The 20,524-nt window shown below is 46.8% G+C and overlaps 1 protein-coding gene across 1 annotated transcript in view; it reads right to left on the bottom strand.

Moving 5' to 3' along the window:
* Window positions 1-1,781: 1,781 nt before the first annotated feature.
* Window positions 1,782-20,524, bottom strand: part of LOC118081421 (zinc finger protein 658B-like) — a 43,830-nt gene continuing 25,087 nt past the window's right edge. The window contains exons 3-4 of the mRNA XM_060268636.1: window positions 18,380-18,384; window positions 1,782-8,868 (exon numbers count right to left, since the gene is read on the bottom strand). Of these exons, the coding sequence (XP_060124619.1) occupies window positions 6,808-8,868; window positions 18,380-18,384 (2,066 nt within the window). The 3' untranslated portion in view covers window positions 1,782-6,807. The remainder of the gene's footprint in view (window positions 8,869-18,379; window positions 18,385-20,524) is intronic.

Here is a 20,524-nt window from a genome sequence, read left to right as displayed (position 1 = left end):
TAGTCGAAACCAATCTGACCACCTTATGGCTTGGAATCTCCATAATGTTGTTATTTGTGGACCTTAAGGTCCTCCGTGTGGCATACCAGGAGAGGCAGTCCCGCAGATACAAAAGTGGGGCTGGATTGTAGCCCGCTGTATGTGTCAGGGAAATCCATTGCTCCACCCCTTTCCCCCCTTTGGCCCTGCGCACAGTTGGCCTTCTGCCTGCTCTTTTGGTGGTGGAAATGACACATGGAAACCGCTGTATAAGAGACCCCACCCACTGCATTGGCTCCCCACAGCAGCTTGCTAGATGCCTCTGGGATGACCCATGTATAGGGGGTTCCTGACATTCTTGAACCCCTTTCTCCCCACTGATGGAAATCCATAGGCATGCTGGAGGTACTGCGCCACTGAGAGGATAAGGCTCTTGAAAGGTCCTTGTCCACTGATACATCCTGCAGCCTGGATTGCTTTAAATCTCTAATCCTAGGATTTGGGACTGTGGGTAGGAAGAGAGAGTGTCCTCCAAACAATTAAAATGATGCATATTACGGCAAAAATGAAGCTCTTCACACAGCTTGTGGGATTATTTCCACCTGGAGCGATTGCATTTTTCCCCCCCAAAAGGAATACAAATGTTTTGGGTGGTTCAAGACAAATTCTGGAACTACCCCTGCCCCGTTGTGGAGTGTGAATCCCAGGCAAGGGAGACTGGCTGTGCTGGGGATTGTGTCTTCCCCAAGGCCAAGTCTGGGGGTGTGATTCTGCAGGGTCCCTGGTGTTCTCTTGTGCCGAACAAGGCCCACAGCCCACCCTTTTCACAATACAGGAAGCCCGTAAGTGGGTAGGTCAGTCGGTAGAGCATGAGACTCTGAATCCAGGGATTATGGGTTAGAGCCCCATACATTGGGCAAAATATTCCTGTCCTGCAGGGGGTTGGACTAGATGCCCCCCGGGGTACCTTCCAACTCTCCAGTTCTATGATTCTATGACGGGGAGGAAATGGGACAATGCACAAGAGTTCTATGAATTCCTGGAGGAGACTGCTATCGATGGATATTAGCCAGGATGGCTATACTCTGCCTCCACAGATGGGGGTGGCAACGCTTTTGAATATCAGTTGCTGGAAACCCAGGGAGAGAAGAGGGTTCTGGGGCTCATGTTCGGCTCCCTAGGTCTCCCATAGTCGCATAGTCTATTCACATAGCGCCTCGCTCTTGAGCTTGGATCCTGCTTTTTGGCTTCTTCCTGTGGGCACCTGGCCAGCCGGGGATTGTGGCCGAGTATCCTGTCCACACTGCTGCTTGCCCCCTGCCCAGGAAGCAAAGGCCACAGCAGTTGTTTGTTTGCCCCTCCGGTTCCCCTGGCAAAATCTCTTCACTGCTGAATGGCAGCAAATGGCAATCTGTGGAGATTGGAGAACCCGACTGCGGTTTGCTCCGATTCAGCTGTAAAGAGGGGAGAAGTGGAGGAGCCAAGTGTGGACGAGCCCCGAGTGTCTCACGCCAGCAGGATGTCCTCTGGGGAAAGATGTTCTCCAAAAAGGTTCCCGCTTGTCTTCCACTGGGCGACCAGCAGATCCAAAGAGATCTCAGCAGCCGGAAGATAGAAGATTGCACAGCAGGCTGGGCCTTGTCTGTTGGCCTCTGTGATGTTCCTGCTCAAGGCTTGGCTCCAGGAAGGACGCCTCTCCCAAACCCCCCCCCCCTCTGTGGTGTCATTTACCTTCTGGAGACTCTTGTAAGGTGGGGGCAGGGAGAGAGAAGTAGCTGAGCAACTCCTTCAACTTGCATTAATTTATTTTAATGAGGCACAGAAATAAGGTACAACATAGGGAGAGGCGGGAAACCACCAGATAAAGATACCAGAAAAGAATGAATCCTTCCTTGAGGATGTTAAGGCATGATCCAGGCAACACAGCCAAATCATGATGGAGGTCTGGCCAGGCTGACTGGGTCACATCCAGACCTTGCTGAAACACACCCCTCCCCTGTGGATTGTTCTCCCTGCCAGAAGACATGCAGTCATGCACACTGCATTTGGAGGGGGTTCTCTGCCCATTTTCTTCCTCTTCCCCCCATCACTCACTCCAGTCTCAGGAAGAGCAGGTGCTTTGCTCTGGTGAGGCATTTTAGGACAGGGGGGTGGGCTGTTCTGTTTCTCTCCTCTGTTCCCACAGATATGGGATCCACGGGTGGATCCTGTGGGATAATGGTTTGGTGCTTCACACAACCCACATCAGAAGAGTAGGGAAGGGCTCCCCCCTCCCCCTTCATTCTGGGGATTAGTTGAGGGGGAGGGGAGGGGCTGATCCAGGCAAGCCAGCCCCAAAGTGGGGTGTCCCACCCCCGCCCAAGTTTGCACTGAAGGTCATCTGTGAAGCATAGAGATGGACCCAGCCTCTGGGGGTGGGAGAATATATACAGTGGTGCCTCGCAAGACGAATGCCTCGCACAACGAAAAACGCGCAAGGCGAAAGTGCTTTGCGATTTTTTTTTGGAGACTCGCAAGCCGAATTTCCCCCGGTTTGTTTTAAATTGCACAACCGCGCTTCACAAGACGAAATTTTCACAGTAAGAAACGACTCGCGGAACGAATTAATTTCGTCTTGCGAGGCCCCACTCTGTGTGTGTGTGTGTGTGTGTGTGTGTGTGTGTGTGTGTGTATAAAACAGAGAAGCAAAGTTACAGGGAACCAGGCAGACGGCCTTCTTGGCAGTAGCCCTCCCTTCCAATGTCAAGGAGATAAAGAACTACACAACTTTTAGAAGACATCAGAAGGTAGCCCTTTATCAGGAGGTTTATTATGCTTGATGTTTTTGTTCATGGTTTTAGTTTACCTGTAAGCTGTCTACAGTGGCTGGGAAAACCCAGCCAGATGGGCAGGCCATATTTACTACTGCTGCTGCTACTACTACTAATAGTAATAATCATTTTTTATTTATACCCCGCCCTCCCCAGCCAAGTCCGGGGTCAGAGCGGCTAACACAAGATATAAAACCGATTAAAATACAACTTAAGAACAAGACTAAATACGTTAAAATTAAAATTAAAAATGGAGTCTCATACGGAAGGGAAAGGGAAAATTGGGGGGGGGGATCAGGTTGGCTCCAGGCCAAATGCCAGGTGGAACAACTCTATTTTACAGGCCCTGCGAAAAGAAATCAGATCCCGCAGGGCCCTGGTCTCAGGAGACAGAGCGTTCCACCAGGTTGGGGCCAGTGCTGAGAAGGCCCTGCTTCTAGTTGAGGCTAATCTGATTTCCTTCGGGCCTGGGACCTCTAAGGTGTTACTGTTTATGGACCTGAAGGTCATCCGCGGGGCATACCGGGAGAGACGGTCCCATAAGTACGAGGGTTATGGGCCGTAAAGGGCTTTAAAGGTCAAGACCAGCACCTTTAATCTGACCCTGTACTCCACCAGGAGCCAGTGCAGCTGGAAAAGCACTGGGTGAATATGCTCTCATGGCAGGGACCCTGTGAGGAGCCTCGCTGCAGCATTCTGCACCCGCTGGAGTTTCTGCGACAGCTTCAAGGGCAGCCCCCACAATATAATGGAGTTGGTCCCTCATTCCCATGCCATCCCGTCCCAGCCAGAGGACCTCTGTCTTTGAAGGATTTAGCTTCAACCGGCTCCCACGTAGCCATCCAGCCACAGCTTCCAAGCATCTGGTCAGTGTGTCTGGGGCCAAGTCGGTATGGCCATCCATCAACAGATAGAGCTGAGTGTCATCAGCATATTGGTGACAACGCAGCCCAAAGCTCTGGACAATCCTGGCAAGGGGGTTGGACTGGGTGGCCCTTGTTGTCTTTTCAAACTCTATGATTCTATGAAAGATGTTAAAAAGCATCGGGGAGAGGATTGCGCCCTGCAGCACTCCACACACCAAGGAGTGGCGCGGCGGCATCTCCCTCCCTAGAGCCTCCCTAGTCCCCAACCAGAGATAAAAGAGCACAGCCATTGTCGGGCTATGCGGTGGTCCAGGTGATCATGATCGACCATGTCAAAGGCTGCTGACAAATTGAAGAGAATCAGCTGTCCCGACCTCCCTCGGTCCAGTTGTCTACAGAGATCATCTGTTAGGGCGACCAGAGCTGTCTCGGTCCCAAAACCATAATGCAAACCGGACTGAATTGGTTCCAAAGCTGATGTTTCCTCCAGAATCCTGCCAAGCTGTTCAGCAACCGCTCTCTCAATTTCCAATTACTACTACTACTACTACTACTACCAGCCCTGCTTCCAAAGCAATATCATGAGACTCACACTCCACTTTTCACAACTCTTCAGTCCCAACTTCAAACATTTCCAATTCTCTTCCACAAAACCAAAAACCAGCTTTCCCTCATCTCATCATCACTCATCCCCACCACTCCAGATTCACACACATTAAGTCAGGCATCCTCAAACTCAGCCCTCCAGATGTTTTGGGACTACAACTTCCATCATCCCTAGCTAACAGGTTCAGTGGTCACGGATGATGGGAGTTGTACTCTCAAAACTGTTGTAGGCTGTCTGTAAATGCCAACTACACCAGTTGGACTTCAGCAGAGTAAGCACAGGCACAGGGAAAACTTCCTGGTCGCAGTTGAAGGCAAGTAGCTTGACACAGGAACTCACTGCTACTAGTACTGAGTAACTATATACAGGTTTATTTACAAGAAAACAACAAACAGTACATAGATCAGTAATCCTAATTCTCTCTCTCGCATTAACCAAACCTCTCACACCATACACCATCTCCACTAACTCTCCACACTGAGCACATGTTGGTCTCTATCTTTATTGTTCCTTACACCGATCAACTAGCTGTTGCTAGGTTACTATCTCTGAAATTGTTGCTAGGTTACTATCTCTGGGCAGATTTCAGCTACGAGCAGAGCTGAGTCATTAACCAGGTGCTTAATTGGTGTGGTGTGTTGAGCTGCACGTTCACACAGAGAGGTCAAATCTCTAACACCCCTCACAGTGAACACACCTAAGCAATTAGCTCCTGAGCATAAGCAAAGTGCTTTTAACTCATTTTTTCAAACAAACCCAAATTTTCGCACATCAGTTTCTTTTTTTTTTACACATGCCAATGGTTTGGTCATGACTCCTTTGGGTGGTGACATGGCTGTAAAAACATCATGTTCTTTAAGAGAATCCATCTCTTCTCTCATGGCCCGCATCCAGAGATTTGCTTCTTCCCCTGGAAGTTTCAAAACCTCCTGGAACCTCCAGGTTCACAGGCTACATGAAAAACATTGACTGTATCTTGGGAAAATCTTTTCGGAGGAATTCCCTTGTTCTCCCTCTTAGAACGTCTCGGAGAAAAAACTTTCTTCCTCTTTACTCCCATCCCCCTCAGTCTGCAGCCCCCCTTGCCGTTGCTTCGCAACAGGCGAACTATCCTCCTGCTCTGAGTCTGAACATAACACTCTTTTATTTCCTCTTTGCACCTGCACTTCCTTATCTTCCTCCCCCTCAGAATCTGTACTCCCTCCTCTTTGCTCTTTAGTGCCAGTAAACTTTTGAGAATATTGTAACCAGACTTCTGAGTTAGCGTGCAGTTTCTCCCAGCCCTTTTGCTCACAAAATGTTGCGTTTCTGGTCTGGAGATTACAAGCCCACTCAGCCCTTCAGCAAACCGGTACCCTTTGCCAAGATCTTGGTACCCGACAAACACAAGCAGCTTGGACTTAGGGTCACCTTTGCTTCTCTGGGATTTGGGAATGTGTACCCATGCCTGTACTCCAAATGTATGCAGGTGGTCAACTGTAGGCTGTTTTTTAAACAATTCGAAGTATGGCATTGTACCAATGGCACTATGGAACAACCTGTTCTGCAAATAATTAGCAGTTAACATCAATTCCGCCCAAAGACAATTGAAAGACCTGCGTCCTCAAGGCCGTTCTCTTCAGGACTAAAAGGATTTGTTTTCCTATGCCCTATGCCCTTATTTTGAAGCCAATTATGGAATGCCCCAGACATAAATTCTCCTCCTCTGTCCGATTGGAGTTTCCTGACTTTACGGTCAAATTGCCTTTCAACCATAGCAACCCAACCTTTAAACTTGGTGAACACTTCACCTTTGTGCTTCATGGGATAACACCAGCCAAAACGTGTGGCATCGTCCACAATTATAAGGGCAAAACATGAACGACCCCTGCTCTCAGGGAACGGTCCTGACACGTCAGCATGGACTAGCTGAAACGGGACTTCAGACACCCTGTCACTTCTAGGATAAGAACCTCTGTGACTTTTAACTTTCTTGCAAACGTTACAGTCTAGATACTTTTCACAATTCTGCAACTTGCATCCTTCAGTTAAATCAGGCATTTTCAACACATTTTCCCAATTAGCATGTCCTAATCTGCGGTGAAGTAAATGAATGCAGTTTTTGTGCATAGGCTCATTCTTAAACACTTTTTGAGCATTACTAACTACTGCAGAATATTCAGAACAGTCTCTAAGCACAAACAACCCATTCTCTGGAATAGCTGTACCCAGAGTCTCTCTGTTCTTCTTAATTACACAGAGATTATTATTTGATTATTATGATTATTATGGAATGCTTTTTCGAGTGTAGAACCTGTTTCTCTCCGAGTGGACAGTTTCTCTAACATCAATGTTATTGAGAGAAACAGGTTCTACAGTCTAAAAAGCGTTCCATAATAATCAAAGTAAAATCTACAATACTTCTGTTTAAACAATTTCTCTTCTTTGAGTTAATTGATTGCTTGTAGTTTCCACTCTTACAGCTTTTAGGCCTCGGAGTCTTGTGATGGTTTGTAAGACTTCCACTTCAACAGAACCTCTGTCCACTTCCCTGGAACTTATATGGTTACTCCCCTGTATTAGTTTGTTGATGTTTTGTAAGATGTCCACTCTCAGTGAAGCTCTTTCCACACTCTATGTATTGAAATGGTTTCTCCCCCGTGTGAGTCCATTGATGATTTCTAAGGTTTCCACTCTGACTAAAACTCTTTCCACACTCCAAGCATTGAAATGGTTTCTCCCCCGTGTGAGTCCGTTGATGAATTCTAAGCTTTCCACTCTGACTAAATCTCTTTCCACACTCCAGGCATTTAAATGGTTTATCTCCTGTGTGAGTCTGATGATGCAGATTCAGCTTGTCACTCCTACTGAAGCACTTTCCACACTCCATGCATTTAAATGGTTTCTCCCCCGTGTGAGTCCGATGATGTTTTCTAAGTGTTCCACTATCAGTGAAGCTCTTTCCACACTCCATGCATTTAAATGGTTTCTCTCCTGTGTGAGTCCGTTGATGCTTTCTAAGGTCACCATTCTGACTGAAGCTCTTTCCACACACCATGCATTTCAATACTTTATCTCCTGTGTGAGTCTGATGATGCAAATTCAGCTTGTCACTCCTACTGAAGCACTTTCCACACTCCATGCATTTAAATGGTTTCTCCCCCGTGTGAGTCCGTTGATGGATTTTAAGGTGTCCACTCCAACTGAAGCTCTTCCCACATTCCATGCATATAAATGGTTTCTCCCCTGTGTGAATTTGTTGATGTTTTCTAAGTGTTCCACGCTCAGTGAAGCTCTTTCCACACTCTATACATTTAAATGGTTTCTCCCCAGTGTGATTCCGTTGATGAATTCTAAAGTGTCCACTGTGACTGAAGCTCTTTCCACACTCCATACATTTAAATGGTTTCTCCCCCATGTGAGTCCGTTGATGTTTTCTAAGGTCACCACTCCAACTGAAGCTCTTTCCACACTCCATGCATTTAAATGGTTTCTCTCCTGTGTGAGTCCGTTGATGGTTTCTAAGGTCACCACTCCAACTGAAGCTCTTTCCACATTCTGTACATTTAAATGTTTTCTCCCCAGTGTGAATGTGTTGATGTTTTCTAAGTGTTCCACTTACACTAAAGCTCCTTCCACACTCCATGCATTGGAATGGTTTTTCCCCAGTGTGAATCCGTTGATGTCTTCTAAATGTTCCACTATTAGTGAAGCTCTTTCCACACTCCATGCATTGGAATGGTTTTTCCCCAGTGTGATTCCGTTGATGAATTCTAAGTGTTCCACTTACACTGAAGCTCTTTCCACACTCCATGCATTTAAATGGTTTCTGTCCTGTGTGAGTTTGATGGTGTGAATTCAGGTCTTCACTCCGACTGAAGCACTTTCCACACTCCATGCATTTAAATGGTTTCTCCCCCGTGTGAGTCCGTTGATGTTTCCTAAGTGTTCCACTGTCAGTGAAGCTCTTTCCACACTCCATGCATTTAAATGGTTTCTCCCCCGTGTGAGTCTGATGATGCAAATTCAGGTTTCCACTCTGACTGAAGCTCTTTCCACACTCCATGCATTTAAATGGTTTCTCCCCCGTGTGAGTCCGTTTATGTTTTCTAAGTGTTCCACTGTCAGTGAAGCTCTTTCCACATTCCATGCATTTAAATGGTTTCTCCCCCGTGTGAATCCGTTGATGGTTTCTAAGTTCACGACTCTGACTGAAGCTGTTTCCACACTCCATGCAATTAAATGGTTTCTCTCCTGTGTGAGTCCGTTGATGTTTTCTAAGTTCACCACTCTGACTGAAGCTCTTTCCACACTCCATGCATTTAAATGGTTTCTCTCCCGTGTGAGTCCGTTGATGTTTCCTAAGTGTTCCACTGTCAGTGAAGCTCTTCCCACACTCCATGCATTTAAATGGTTTCTCCCCCGTGTGAGTCCGTTGATGAACTCTTAGTGATCCACTATAAGTGAAGCTCTTTCCACACTCCATGCATTTAAATGGTTTCTCACCAGTGTGAGTCCGTTGATGAGTTCTAAGGTGTCCACTCTGACTAAAGCTCTTTCCACACTCCATGCATTCAAATGGTTTATCCCCCGTGTGAGTCCGTTGATGAATTCTAAGGTTTCCACTCTGACTAAAGCTCTTTCCACACTCCATGCATTTAAATTGTTTCTCTCCGGTGCTAGTCTGATGATGCGAATTCAGGTTGTCACTCCTACTGAAGCTCTTTCCACACTCCATGCATTCAAATGGTTTTTCCCCAGTGTAGGTTTGTTGATGGTTTCTTAATGTTCCACTGTCATTTAAGCACTTCCCACACTCCATACTTTCAACTTGTTTCTCCTTTCTCTCTCCTTTCTCTCTCCACACTTCATGCATTTAAATGTTTTATTCGTTATTCACATTGAACATGGCCACACACAATTCTGACTGCCCTCTCCATTGTCTGATTTGGAGGGCGAAGTGGGGAGGAAATCCTGCTTGTTTTCTATGAAGAGAAGAAAGAATATTACAGACATCAATCAGCACTTGCTTTAATTTTAACATCTCATACATTCTCTCCTGTCCTCCATATGTTCCAAATTCTGGGGAAATGGAAATGAAATAATGTCAAATAATGGTCATGCATCATTCAACCTTTCATAACCCTTAACCATAGTTAATGAAGCAGTATTATCTTAGAATATGCTTGAACTGTGGTATTTACTATTTAAATAAAGAGGTTTTTGACAGGAAAGGGAGCTGCTCTATGTCCATAAACCTGTCCACTATCAATCAGGTTCCTAAGCTCACTATGAAGTTCTTCATCCTCTGCACTATAATCCTCCACCCCTTGGGCCACATTTTGTCCCCCTTGACCTCTAGATCTTTATTAATCACCTGGACAGTCCCTTTGGCCTCAGGAGGTGCATATTGACCATTTTGGGAGAGCCATATAGAAGTCTACTGACAAGGCTTGGTGCTTGTGGTTGGCTGAAGGAGTGTTCAGGTAGGAGAATGTTCTTGGGGTTGGACCTCCATCTGTCAGCCTTGCATTGCATGGAGAGAGTTGGAGATGCAGAAGGAAAGCAGCTTACTGTATTTCGTTCCAGAGGTCCGTTCTTTACCTGAAACCATTCCTAACCTGAGGTACCACTTTAGCTAAAGGGGCCTCCCAATGCCGCCACCGCCACACAATTTCTATTCTCATCCTGAGGTACTACTTCTGGGTTAGCGGAGTCTGTAACCCAAAGTGTTTGTAACCCAAGGTGTTTGTAACCCGAGGTACCACTGTATTGAAAATCCTAAGCCTACCGGCTCAAATGAAGAGGATTTAGCCAAGATTAAAGCATGGAAAGTGTCTACTTCTGCTTCATTCTGCTTCAGAAAAATGTCTACTTCTGCTTCATTGACTATGCAAAAGCCTTTGACTGTGTCGATCACAGCAAACTATGGCAAGTTCTTAAAGAAATGGGAGTGCCTGATCACCTCATCTGTATCCTGAGAAATCTCTATGTGGGACAAGAAGCTACAGTTAGAACTGGATATGGAACAACTGATTGGTTCAAAATTGGGAAAGGAGTACGACAAGGTTGTATATTGTCTCCCTGCTTATTTAACTTATATGCAGAATTCATCATGCGAAAGGCTGGACTAGATGAATCCCAAGCCGGAATTAAGATTGCCGGAAGAAATATCAACAACCTCAGGTATGCAGATGACACAACCTTGATGGCAGAAAGCGAGGAGGAATTAAAGAACCTTTTAATGAGGGTGAAAGAGGAGAGCGCAAAATATGGTCTGAAGCTCAACATCAAAAAAACCAAGATCATGGCCACTGGTCCCATCACCTCCTGGCAAATAGAAGGGGAAGAAATGGAGGCAGTGAGAGATTTTACTTTCTTGGGCTCCTTGATCACTGCAGATGGTGACAGCAGTCACGAAATTAAAAGACGCCTGCTTCTTGGGAGAAAAGCAATGACAAACCTAGACAGCATCTTAAAAAGCAGACATCACCTTGCCTACAAAGGTCCGTATAGTTAAAGCTATGGTTTTCCCAGTAGTGATGTATGGAAGTGAGAGGTGGACCATAAAGAAGGCTGATTGCCGAAGAATTGATGCTTTTGAATTATGGTGCTGGAGGAGACTCTTGAGAGTCCCATGGACTGCAAGAAGATCAAACCTATCCATTCTTAAGGAAATCAGCCCTGAGTGCTCACTGGAAGGACAGATCCTGAAGCTGAGGCTCCAATACTTTGGCCACCTCATGAGAAGAGAAGACTCCCTGGAAAAGACCCTGATGTTGGGAAAGATGGAGGGCACTAGGAGAAGGGGACGACAGAGGACGAGATGGTTGGACAGTGTTCTCGAAGCTACCAGCATGAGTTTGACCAAACTGCGGGAGGCAGTGCAAGACAGGAGTGCCTGGCGTGCTATGGTCCATGGGGTCACGAAGAGTCGGACACGACTAAATGACTAAACAACAACAGAGCATGGAAGCTGAAGAATCCATGATTGACTGCAAGAAATGATGCTTCTCAAATCTTAAAGGATTTATAGAACATGTATGGAGACACTAATTATGCGTCTAAACAGATTGCAAAGGCCAGAGTCACACCCATAAAAAATTTGTGCTTTAATTGTAACAAAGAAGGCCACACTGCAAGGAACTGTAACATTTGGGAATGGAAAATATAATTTGACAAAGAATGGTGAAGTGTATGTTGAAGCCAATCTAATAAATGACATATATGAGGTTGATCTTTCAGAGAATCAGTCTGCTAAGGTGTCACGCTCAAACCAGAAAGATGGGGCGGACCTGGAGCTGTTGCATAGAAGGCTGGGACACAGGGACACCAACGCCATTCAGGATCTACAGAAAAGAGAACTTGCAAGGGGACCGCAGGTGACAAAGAGCAACACAGCACCAACAAAGTGCCTAAGAAACTGTGTTACTCAGAAAGCTGTCAAACCTTCATTTCCTCCTTGCACAGAGCAAAGAAGTATCAAAGTGCTTGACATAGTCTGCAGTGACTTGACAGAGTCTACAGTGGACCTATGAATGTTCCCTCACTAGGGAAGAAGAGGTACATACTAATATTTCTTGGTGATTTATCGAAGTATCGTATTGCATATTTCATCAAGAGTGAGACAGTGGACATGTTCAAGAAATACCTTGCAATGGTGAAGAACTACGGTAGTTCCAGAGAACTCCAGCTATGCTGATGAAAAGACAATGGGGGTGAGTACTGCTCACGAGAGATGCGAAGGAGGGAATAGATTCTGAAAAGACCCTGATGTTGGGAAAGATGGAGGGCACAAGGAGAAGGGGACTCCCTGGAAAAGACCCTGATGTTGGGAAAGATGGAGGGCACAAGGAGAAGGGGACTCCCTGGAAAAGACCCTGATGTTGGGAAAGATTGAGGGCACTAGGAGAAGGGGACGACAGAGGACGAGATGGTTGGACAGTGTTCTCGAAGCTACCAACATGAGTCTGACCAAACTGCGGGAGGCAGTGGAAGACAGGAGTGCCTGGCGTGCTCTGGTCCATGGGGTCACAAAGAGTCGGACACGACTAAACGACTAAACAACAACAACAACAACCAAAACTCACAATATCTCTCGGCATCTCTCGCCCCCCCCCCAGGAAAGAGAAAGGGGAGTTTGGTGATGCTGCCGCCAAGGAGATCTTGCCAGGCAAACCCTGCAGGTGTTTGGGTCCCCACTTCCTACCTGGATCGCATGGTTCCGGGGCCCTGTCGATGGGCACCAGGGAGGGCGCTTTCTTGGGGGGGGGGGTCTCTTTGTCCTGTCCTCCCCCTCTTATCTCCCCCCCTCTATTTTCCCTCTCTCCCTCTTTACCTCTTGGTCCTCTCTGGTCCTCCGCCTCCCTGGCTCCAGATCATTCCGCTTTCCTTATGCGCAATAGAAAGGGCTGATGGGGGGTCCTCCACTGACGCCGCTCCTCCCCTCCCCGAAACTGCCCTTCTGCCCCCCCTTCCGGCCTGGAAACTTCCGGCACATTTAGCAGCGACACTTCCGGTTCCTTTTGGGATGCGCTTGCCCCTAGAGCTACGTCCGCAGAGCAGCCTCTCCCTGTGTTGGGATGGGAAGAGGACGGGACGGCGTTGCCTTTGGCCTCCTGCTCTTGGGGCTCCATGGGGACATGGCCCCCTTCATCCCCGCCAAGTTGCCTCTCCTCCCCACGGACAGTCTCAGTGGGGGCGGCAGGGAGGGTGGGACGTTTTGCAAGCTTCACCCACCATAATTTTTTAAGAGGGGGCGGGGTCTCCTTCTGGGCCGGAGACTGAACCTGGGACCTCCTTCTGCATGCAGAGCAGAACCCTAACCCTAACCCCCCCCCAGCAAAGCCCAGCTTCAAACACCAGCCCCTCCCCCGTTAAAAAGCTACCCACTGGTTTCCCTCGGCGGGGGAAAAGGGTGCAGTAATGACAGACCTTTTACTTTCCTGGGCTCCTTGATCACTGCAGATGGTGACAGCAGTCACAAAATTAAAAGACGCCTGCTTCTTGGGAGAAAAGCAATGACAAACCTAGACAGCATCTTAAAAAGCAGGGACATCACCTTGCCGACAAAGGTCCGTATAGTTAAAGCTATGGTTTTCCCAGTAGTGATGTATGGAAGTGAGAGCTGGACCATCAAGAAGGCTGATCGCCAAAGAATTGATGCTTTTGAATTATGGTGCTGAAGGAGACTCTTGAGCAGGGGTCAGCAAACTTTTTCAGCAGGGGGCCGGTCCACTGTCCCTCAGACCTTGTGGGGGGCCGGACTGTATTTTGAAAAAAAATATGAACGAATTCCTATGTCCTACAAATAACCCAGAGATGTATTTTAAATAAAAGGACACATTCTACTCATGTAAAAACACCAGGCAGGCCCCAAAAATAACCCAGAGATGCATTTTAAATAAAAGGACACATTCTACTCATGTAAAAACATGCTGATTCCTGGACCGTCCGCGGACCGGATTTAGAAGGTGATTGGGCCACATCCGGCCCCTGGGCCTTCGTTTGGGGACCCCTGCTCTTGAGAGTCCCATGGACTGCAAGAAGATCAAACCTATCCATTCTTAAGGAAATCAGCCCTGAGTGCTCACTGGAAGGACAGATCCTGAAGCTGAGGCTCCAATACATTGGCCACCTCATGAGAAGAGAAGACTCCCTGGAAAAGACCCTGATGTTGGGAAAGATTGAGGGCACAAGGAGAAGGGGACGACAGAGGACGAGATGGTTGGACAGTGTTCTCGAAGCTACGAACATGAGTTTGACCAAACTGCGGGAGGCAGTGGAAGACAGGAGTGCCTGGCGTGCTCTGGTCCATGGGGTCACGAAGAATCGGACACGACTAAACGACTAAACAACAACGACAGACCTGCCAACCCAATGGGAATAACAGAGATGAAGCGGGGAATATGAAACCGAGCCCCCTTCTTGCCACGGAGGACTGCTTACGGAGGGGGGGCTGAGATATCCTTTCAAAGGGGGAATTCCTGGACTGCAGAATCCATCGCCCCAGACCGATTTCATTCATGCACAGATCCCTGGATAGGTGCCAATACTTGTGAAACCAGTTTCATGGGGGGGGGGGAGGCTTGGGAAGAATCTCCTGCTAGGGGGCTGGAGGAGTCCAGAGGCTGACGGGGGTCAGACATGGCTTCTCTTTTGCTCTCTGTCTCTTTCCAGCTCAGGGATTAGCATGAGCCTCTGAATCTCAGGATCGTGGGTTTGAGCCCCACTTTGGGCAAAATATTCATGCATTGCAGGGGGCTGGACTAGATGACCCTCGTGGTCCCTTCCAACTCTACAATTCTAGGATTCTACCATGCATAGAGGAAAGTTCGCCCTCTTGTGGGCAGTGGTGGGATGATGTAACGTGAGTTGGTGGGAACTGTTCTTGAGTGTTGCCTTGTCACACACAGACAGCACCACAACAGTCCTGTCAAAGGAAGGGTGTGTGTGTGCATTTCTGCAGGCTGATGTCCATCCATCGCCCCAGCACCTCCTCACCTCCAATCCTCCCCCCTAACAGTGAAGGGTCCTACTCTGGAAATCCTCTCTTCCTGCTGGAGACGAGGCAGTGAGGGATTCCAGACCCACATAGGTGTCCTTGCTCTGGAATTCCCTTGTCAGCAGGGAGACTTCAAAAGCCCCCCCCCAAATGTCTCCCCCTTCCCTCATTTAGTATCGAGACCTTTCATCTTGTCATTTGGTAATTTTAAATCCATTTTTTTCTCAACCTGCAATTTTAATACTGTTGTTGGGTTGGTGGTTTTAATTATCCTGTTCACTAGTGATGTTTCACATAGCATTTGTGAATAATAAAAATAATAAAAATTATTTATTATTTATACCCCGCCCATCTGGCTAGGTTTCCCCATCCACTCAGGGCAGCTTCAAACAAACACTAAAATACAACAATCTATTAAACATTAAAAGCTTCCCTAAACAGGGCTGCCTTCAGATGTCCTCTAAAAGTCTGGTATTTGTTTTTCTCTTTGTCATCTGGTGCGAGGGCGTTCCACAGGGCGGGTGCCACTACCAAGAAGCCCCTCTGCCTTGTTCCCTGCAACTTGGCTTCTCACAGCAAGGGAACCGCAAGAAGGCCCTTGGAGCTGGACCTGAGTGTCCGGGAGGAACGATGGGGGTGGAGACGCTCCTTCAGGTATACTGGGCCGAGGCCGTTTAGGGCTTTAAAGGTCAGCACCAACACTTTGAATTGTGCTCGGAAACGTACTGGGAGCCAATGTAGGTCTTTCAAGACCGGTGTTACGTGGTCTCGGCAGCCACTCCCAGTCACCAGTCTAGCTGCCACATTCTGGATTAGTTGTAGGCTCCTCTTCATCCTGGAGAGTAGTGATTGGTGGGGTGCCACAGGGTTCTGTCTTGGGCCCAGTCTTATTCAGCATCTTTATCAATGACTTGGGTGATGGGCTTGAGGGCATCCTGAGCAAGTTTGCAGATGTCATGGAATTGGGAGGGGTGGCTAATACCCCAGAGGACAGGATCACACTTCAAAATGACCTTAACAGATTAGACAACTGGGCCAAAGCAAACAAGATTAATTTTAACAGGGATAAATGTAGAGTACTACACTTGACATGAGCCAGCAGTGTGATGCAGCAGCTAAAAAAGCCAATGTAATTCTGGGCTGCATCAATAGGAGTATAGCATCTAGGTCAAGGAAGTAATAGTGTCACTGTATTCTGCTCTGGTCAGACCTCACCTGGAGTACTGTGTCCAGTTCTGGGCATCACAGTCCAAGAAGGATACTGACAAGTTGGACTGTGTCCAGAGGAGGGCAACCAATATGGTCAAAGGCCTAGAAATGATGCCTAATGAGGAATGGCTTAGGGAGCTGGGTATGTTTAGCCTGGAGAAGAGAAGGTTAAGGGGTGATATGATAGCCATGTTCAAATATATAAATGGATGTCATATAGAGGAGGGAGAAAAGTTGTTTTCTGCTGCTCCAGAGAAGTGGACATGGAGCAATGGATTCAAGCTACAAGAAAGAAGATTCCACCTAAACATTAGGAAGAACTTCCTGACAGTAAGAGTTGTTCGGCAGTGGAATTTGCTGCCAAAGAGTGTGGTGGAGTCTCCTTTGGAAGTCTTTAAGCAGAGGCTTGACAGCCATATGTCAGGAATGCTTTGATGGTGTTTCCTGCTTGGCAGGGGGTTGGACTGGATGACCCTTGTGGTTTTTTTCTAACTCTATGATTCTATTATTCTAGTTTCCGGGTCACCTTCAAAGGTAGCCCCACGTAGAGCACATTGCAGTAGTCCAATTGAGAGATAACTAGAGCATGCACAACTCTGGCGAGACAGTCCGTGGGCAGATAGGGTCTCAGGTCTACGGTATGTAACTATGATGTAGGCATGACACTTCGGAAATGCATTGTGGGATTTGAGTGGGAATCTTTAAAAGTTCTTATAACCCTATTCCCGGTGTTCAGTCTTGGCTTGAACCTGTTACGCAACAATCCTTGCTATTTTGCTCCAGTTGGTAGCTGGACTCCTTCCTTTATTCCGCACTGGACCACGGGCTCTTGCCTGACAAGCTGGGTGGCTGAGCAGCCTCACACTCAGAATTTTCCCTAATACTCTGAATTTTTACTTGAGGGGGAGGGCGCGCACACGATCACCTCCCCTCGCTTGACTTGGAAGGAATCCAGCAGAATCGCATCACGTCGCCTCCCCACCTCTGTGGCCAGGCTCTGCTCTCCCTGCTCTCCCTGGGCATGTGCTGGGATGCCACCCCCCACCGCTATGGAGCAGAGGTAGCGGTGATGCCACAGAGCCCTGTCTGGGGAGGCACCGCCTGCTCCCTCCCCCTGTGCACCCTATTCTGCGCTTCTGGGGACACAAAGAATCATAGAGTTGGAAGAGACCACAAGGGCCATCCATTCCAACCCCCTGCCAAGCAGGAAACACCATCAAACATTCTTGACATATGGCTGTCAAGCCTCTACTTAAAGACCTCCAAAGAAGGAGACTCCACCACACTCCTTGGTAGCAAATTCCACTGACGAACAGCTCTTACTGTCAGGAAGTTCTTCCTAATGTTTAGGTGGAATCTTCTTTCTTGTAGTTTGAATCCATTGCTCCATGTCCGCTTCTCTGGAGCAGCAGAAAACAACCTTTCACCCTCCTCTATATGACATCCTTTTATATATTTGAACATGGCTATCATATCACCCCTTAACCTTCTCTTCTCCAGGCTAAACATACCCAGCTCCCTAAGCCGTTCCTCATAAGGCATCGTTTCCAGGCCTTTGAACATTTTCGTTGCCCTCTTCTGGACACGTTCCAGCTTGTCAGTATCCTTCTTGGACTGTGGTGCCCAGAACTGGACACAGTACTCCAGGTGAGGTCTGACAAGAGCAGAATACAGTGGTACTATTACTTCCCTTGATCTAGACGCTATACTCCTATTGATGCAGCCCAGAATTGCATTGGATTTTTAACTGCTGCATCACACTGCTGACTCATGTCAAGTTTGTGGTCTACCAGGACTCCTAGATCCTTTTCACATGTACTGCTCTCAAGCCAGGTGTCACCCATCCTGTATTTGTGCCTTTCATTTTTTTTCATTTTTTTTTTTTGCCCAAGCGTAGTACTTTACATTTTTCCCTTTTAAAATTCATCTTGTTTGCTTTGGCCCAGTTCTCTAATCTGTTAAGGTCATTTTGAAGTGTGATCCTGTCCTCTGGGGTATTAGCCACCTCTCTCAATTAGGTGTCATCTGCAAACTTGCTCAGGATGCCCTCAAGCCCATCATCCAAGTCATTGATAAAGATGTTGAATAAGACTGGGCCCAAGACAGAACCCTGTAGCACCCCACTAGTCACTACTCTCCAGGATGAGGAGCCATTGATGAGCACCCTTTGGGTTCGTTCAGTCAGCCAGTTACAAATCCACTGAATTGTAGCATTGTCTAGCCCGCATTTCACCAGCTTCTTTACAGGAATATCATGGGGCACCTTGTCAAAGGCCTTGCTGAAATCAAGATAGGCTATATCTATAGCCAGCCTCGGCCAGCTAGGTACAGGGAGCTGGCAGCGGGGGGGGGGGGGGGCTCAAGGCAGGCATAAATGGTATATTTGCCTGCTGATGTGACACTGAGACTAAAAATGAACTGAAACCCATTCTTTCTTACCTTCAACTGGATTTATAACAGTGGATTGTGAATACACCATTGCTGGAGTGGTTTAAAGAAGATTGAGTTTGTTTTAAAAGTATTCTTACAGATAAATTGAAATTTTGAAGTTTGGAACGGGCTAGAGAAGCTGAAATAGTGATAAGGACTGGATATGCCTGTGTCTTTTTGAAAGGAAAGGAGAACCTATTTATACAAAGATCGCTGGGAAGGTGGTTCCAGGACCTGGGCAGAATCTGGCAGCATGACAGCCCCTATGCCACCTTCTTAAAGTTGGAAGCTGAGTGTCTTATAAAAATGCTTGGAGAGATAAACTGAAACTTTAATGTTTGGAACAGGTCAGAGAGGCTGAAACATCGAAAGGACTGCATATCATAGAATCATATGTCTATATTTTGCTAAAAAGAGAAACTATAAGGATCTTCAATTGTTTGCAACTCCTCATAGACAAAATAAAAAATTGCAGATGGCTGCAATTAGTCCTGGGCTGAGGTGCTAAAGAAAGCTTGATCATGCATAATGAGATAAGAATCCGATGTCTCTATTCATCCCAGGTGCTTCCATGGTTTTAAGCTTGGTATTGATTTCCAATTCAGCAACTTCTCTTTCCAGTCTGTTCCTGAAATTTCTCTGTAATAAAACAGCTGCTTTGAGATCTTGTATAGAATGTCCTGGGAGATTGAAGTGTTCTCCTACTGGTTTTTCAGTCTTATGGTTCCTGATGTCAGATTTATGTCCATTTATCCTTTGGCGTAGGGTTTGGCCTGTTTGTCCAATATAGAGAGCTGAAGGGCACCGTTGGCATTTGATGGCATACACAATGTTAGAAGATGAGCAATTAAATAGTCCTGAGATGGTATGTTGGATGTTGTTGAGGCCAGTAATGATGTTGTCCGGGTGTATGTGGCAGCAAAGTTGGCATCTGGGTTTATTGCAGGCTCTGGTACCAGTGTCCATGTTAAGTCTGGTGGTTGTATTATTGTGGGTGAGGAGTTGTTTAAGATTGGGTGGCTGTCTGTAGGCAATGAAAGGTCTTCCTCCCAGAGCTTGAGAAAGGGAGCTGTCATTGTCCAGGAGAGGCTGTAGATCTCTGATGATGCGTTGTACTGTTTTAACTTGGGAGCTGTATGTGATGACTAGTGGTGTTCTGTTATTTTCTTTTTTGGGTCTGTCTTGCAGCAGGTTCTCCCTAGGTATCAGTCTGGCTCTGTTGATCTGTTGTTTAACTTCATCAGGTGGATATTTTAGTTCTAAAAAGGTTTGCTGTAGATCTCTTAGGTGAGATTCTCTGTCTGTAGAGTTGGAACAGATACGGTTGTAACGTAGGGCCTGGCTGTATACGATGGATTGTTTGGTATGTTTGGGATGGTAGCTAGAAGCATGTAGATATGTTTGTCGGTCAGTTGGTTTTCTGTATAAGGTGGTGTCTATACGTCCATCCTGTATTTTTATAGTAGTGTCCAAAAAATGTATTTCTTGCATGGATTGGTTCATTGTTAGGTTGATGGTGGGGTGAAAGTCATTGAATGTCTGGTGGAAGGTTTCCAGGGTCTGTTGTCCATGTGTCCAGATAATAAAAATATCGTAAATGTATCGTAGGTACAAGAGAGGTTTGAGTGGGTAGCACCTGGGATGAATAGAGACATCAGATTCTTATCTCATTATGCATGATCAAGCTTTCTTTAGCACCTCAGCCCAGGACTAATTGCAGCCATCAGCAGCCATTAACACCCATCTACAGGTTTACCACTCCCATCAGCCCATCACACATTCCTACCCACCCCCCCACCCTCTGTATATATATAGGGTCTGACACTTCTGTTTCTAGTGTATCTGAAGAAGTGTGCATGCACACAAAAGCTCATACCAAAATATAAACTTAGTTGGTCTTTAAGGTGCTACTGAAGGTATTTTTTTATTTTTTTATTTTGCTTCGACTCAGACCAACACGGCTACCTACCTGTAACTCCTCATAGACATTTCAAGATAATTGGATGAGTGAGAACGATCTACTCTTCCCTGGGGAAACAAGTAATTACTTATACTTTCTGGACATTCTGTTGTTGTTGTTGTTGTTGGCGTGTGTATGTGTGAAGGCCTGATCATTTATTTGTTGCAACAAACGTTTCAA

The sequence above is a fragment of the Zootoca vivipara genome, chromosome 2 (genome assembly GCF_963506605.1).
Source record: "Zootoca vivipara chromosome 2, rZooViv1.1, whole genome shotgun sequence".
NCBI classification, from domain to species: domain Eukaryota; kingdom Metazoa; phylum Chordata; class Lepidosauria; order Squamata; family Lacertidae; genus Zootoca; species Zootoca vivipara.
Note: the sequence above shows the minus strand (reverse complement) of the source record. Positions and strands in the feature narration are given on the sequence as shown.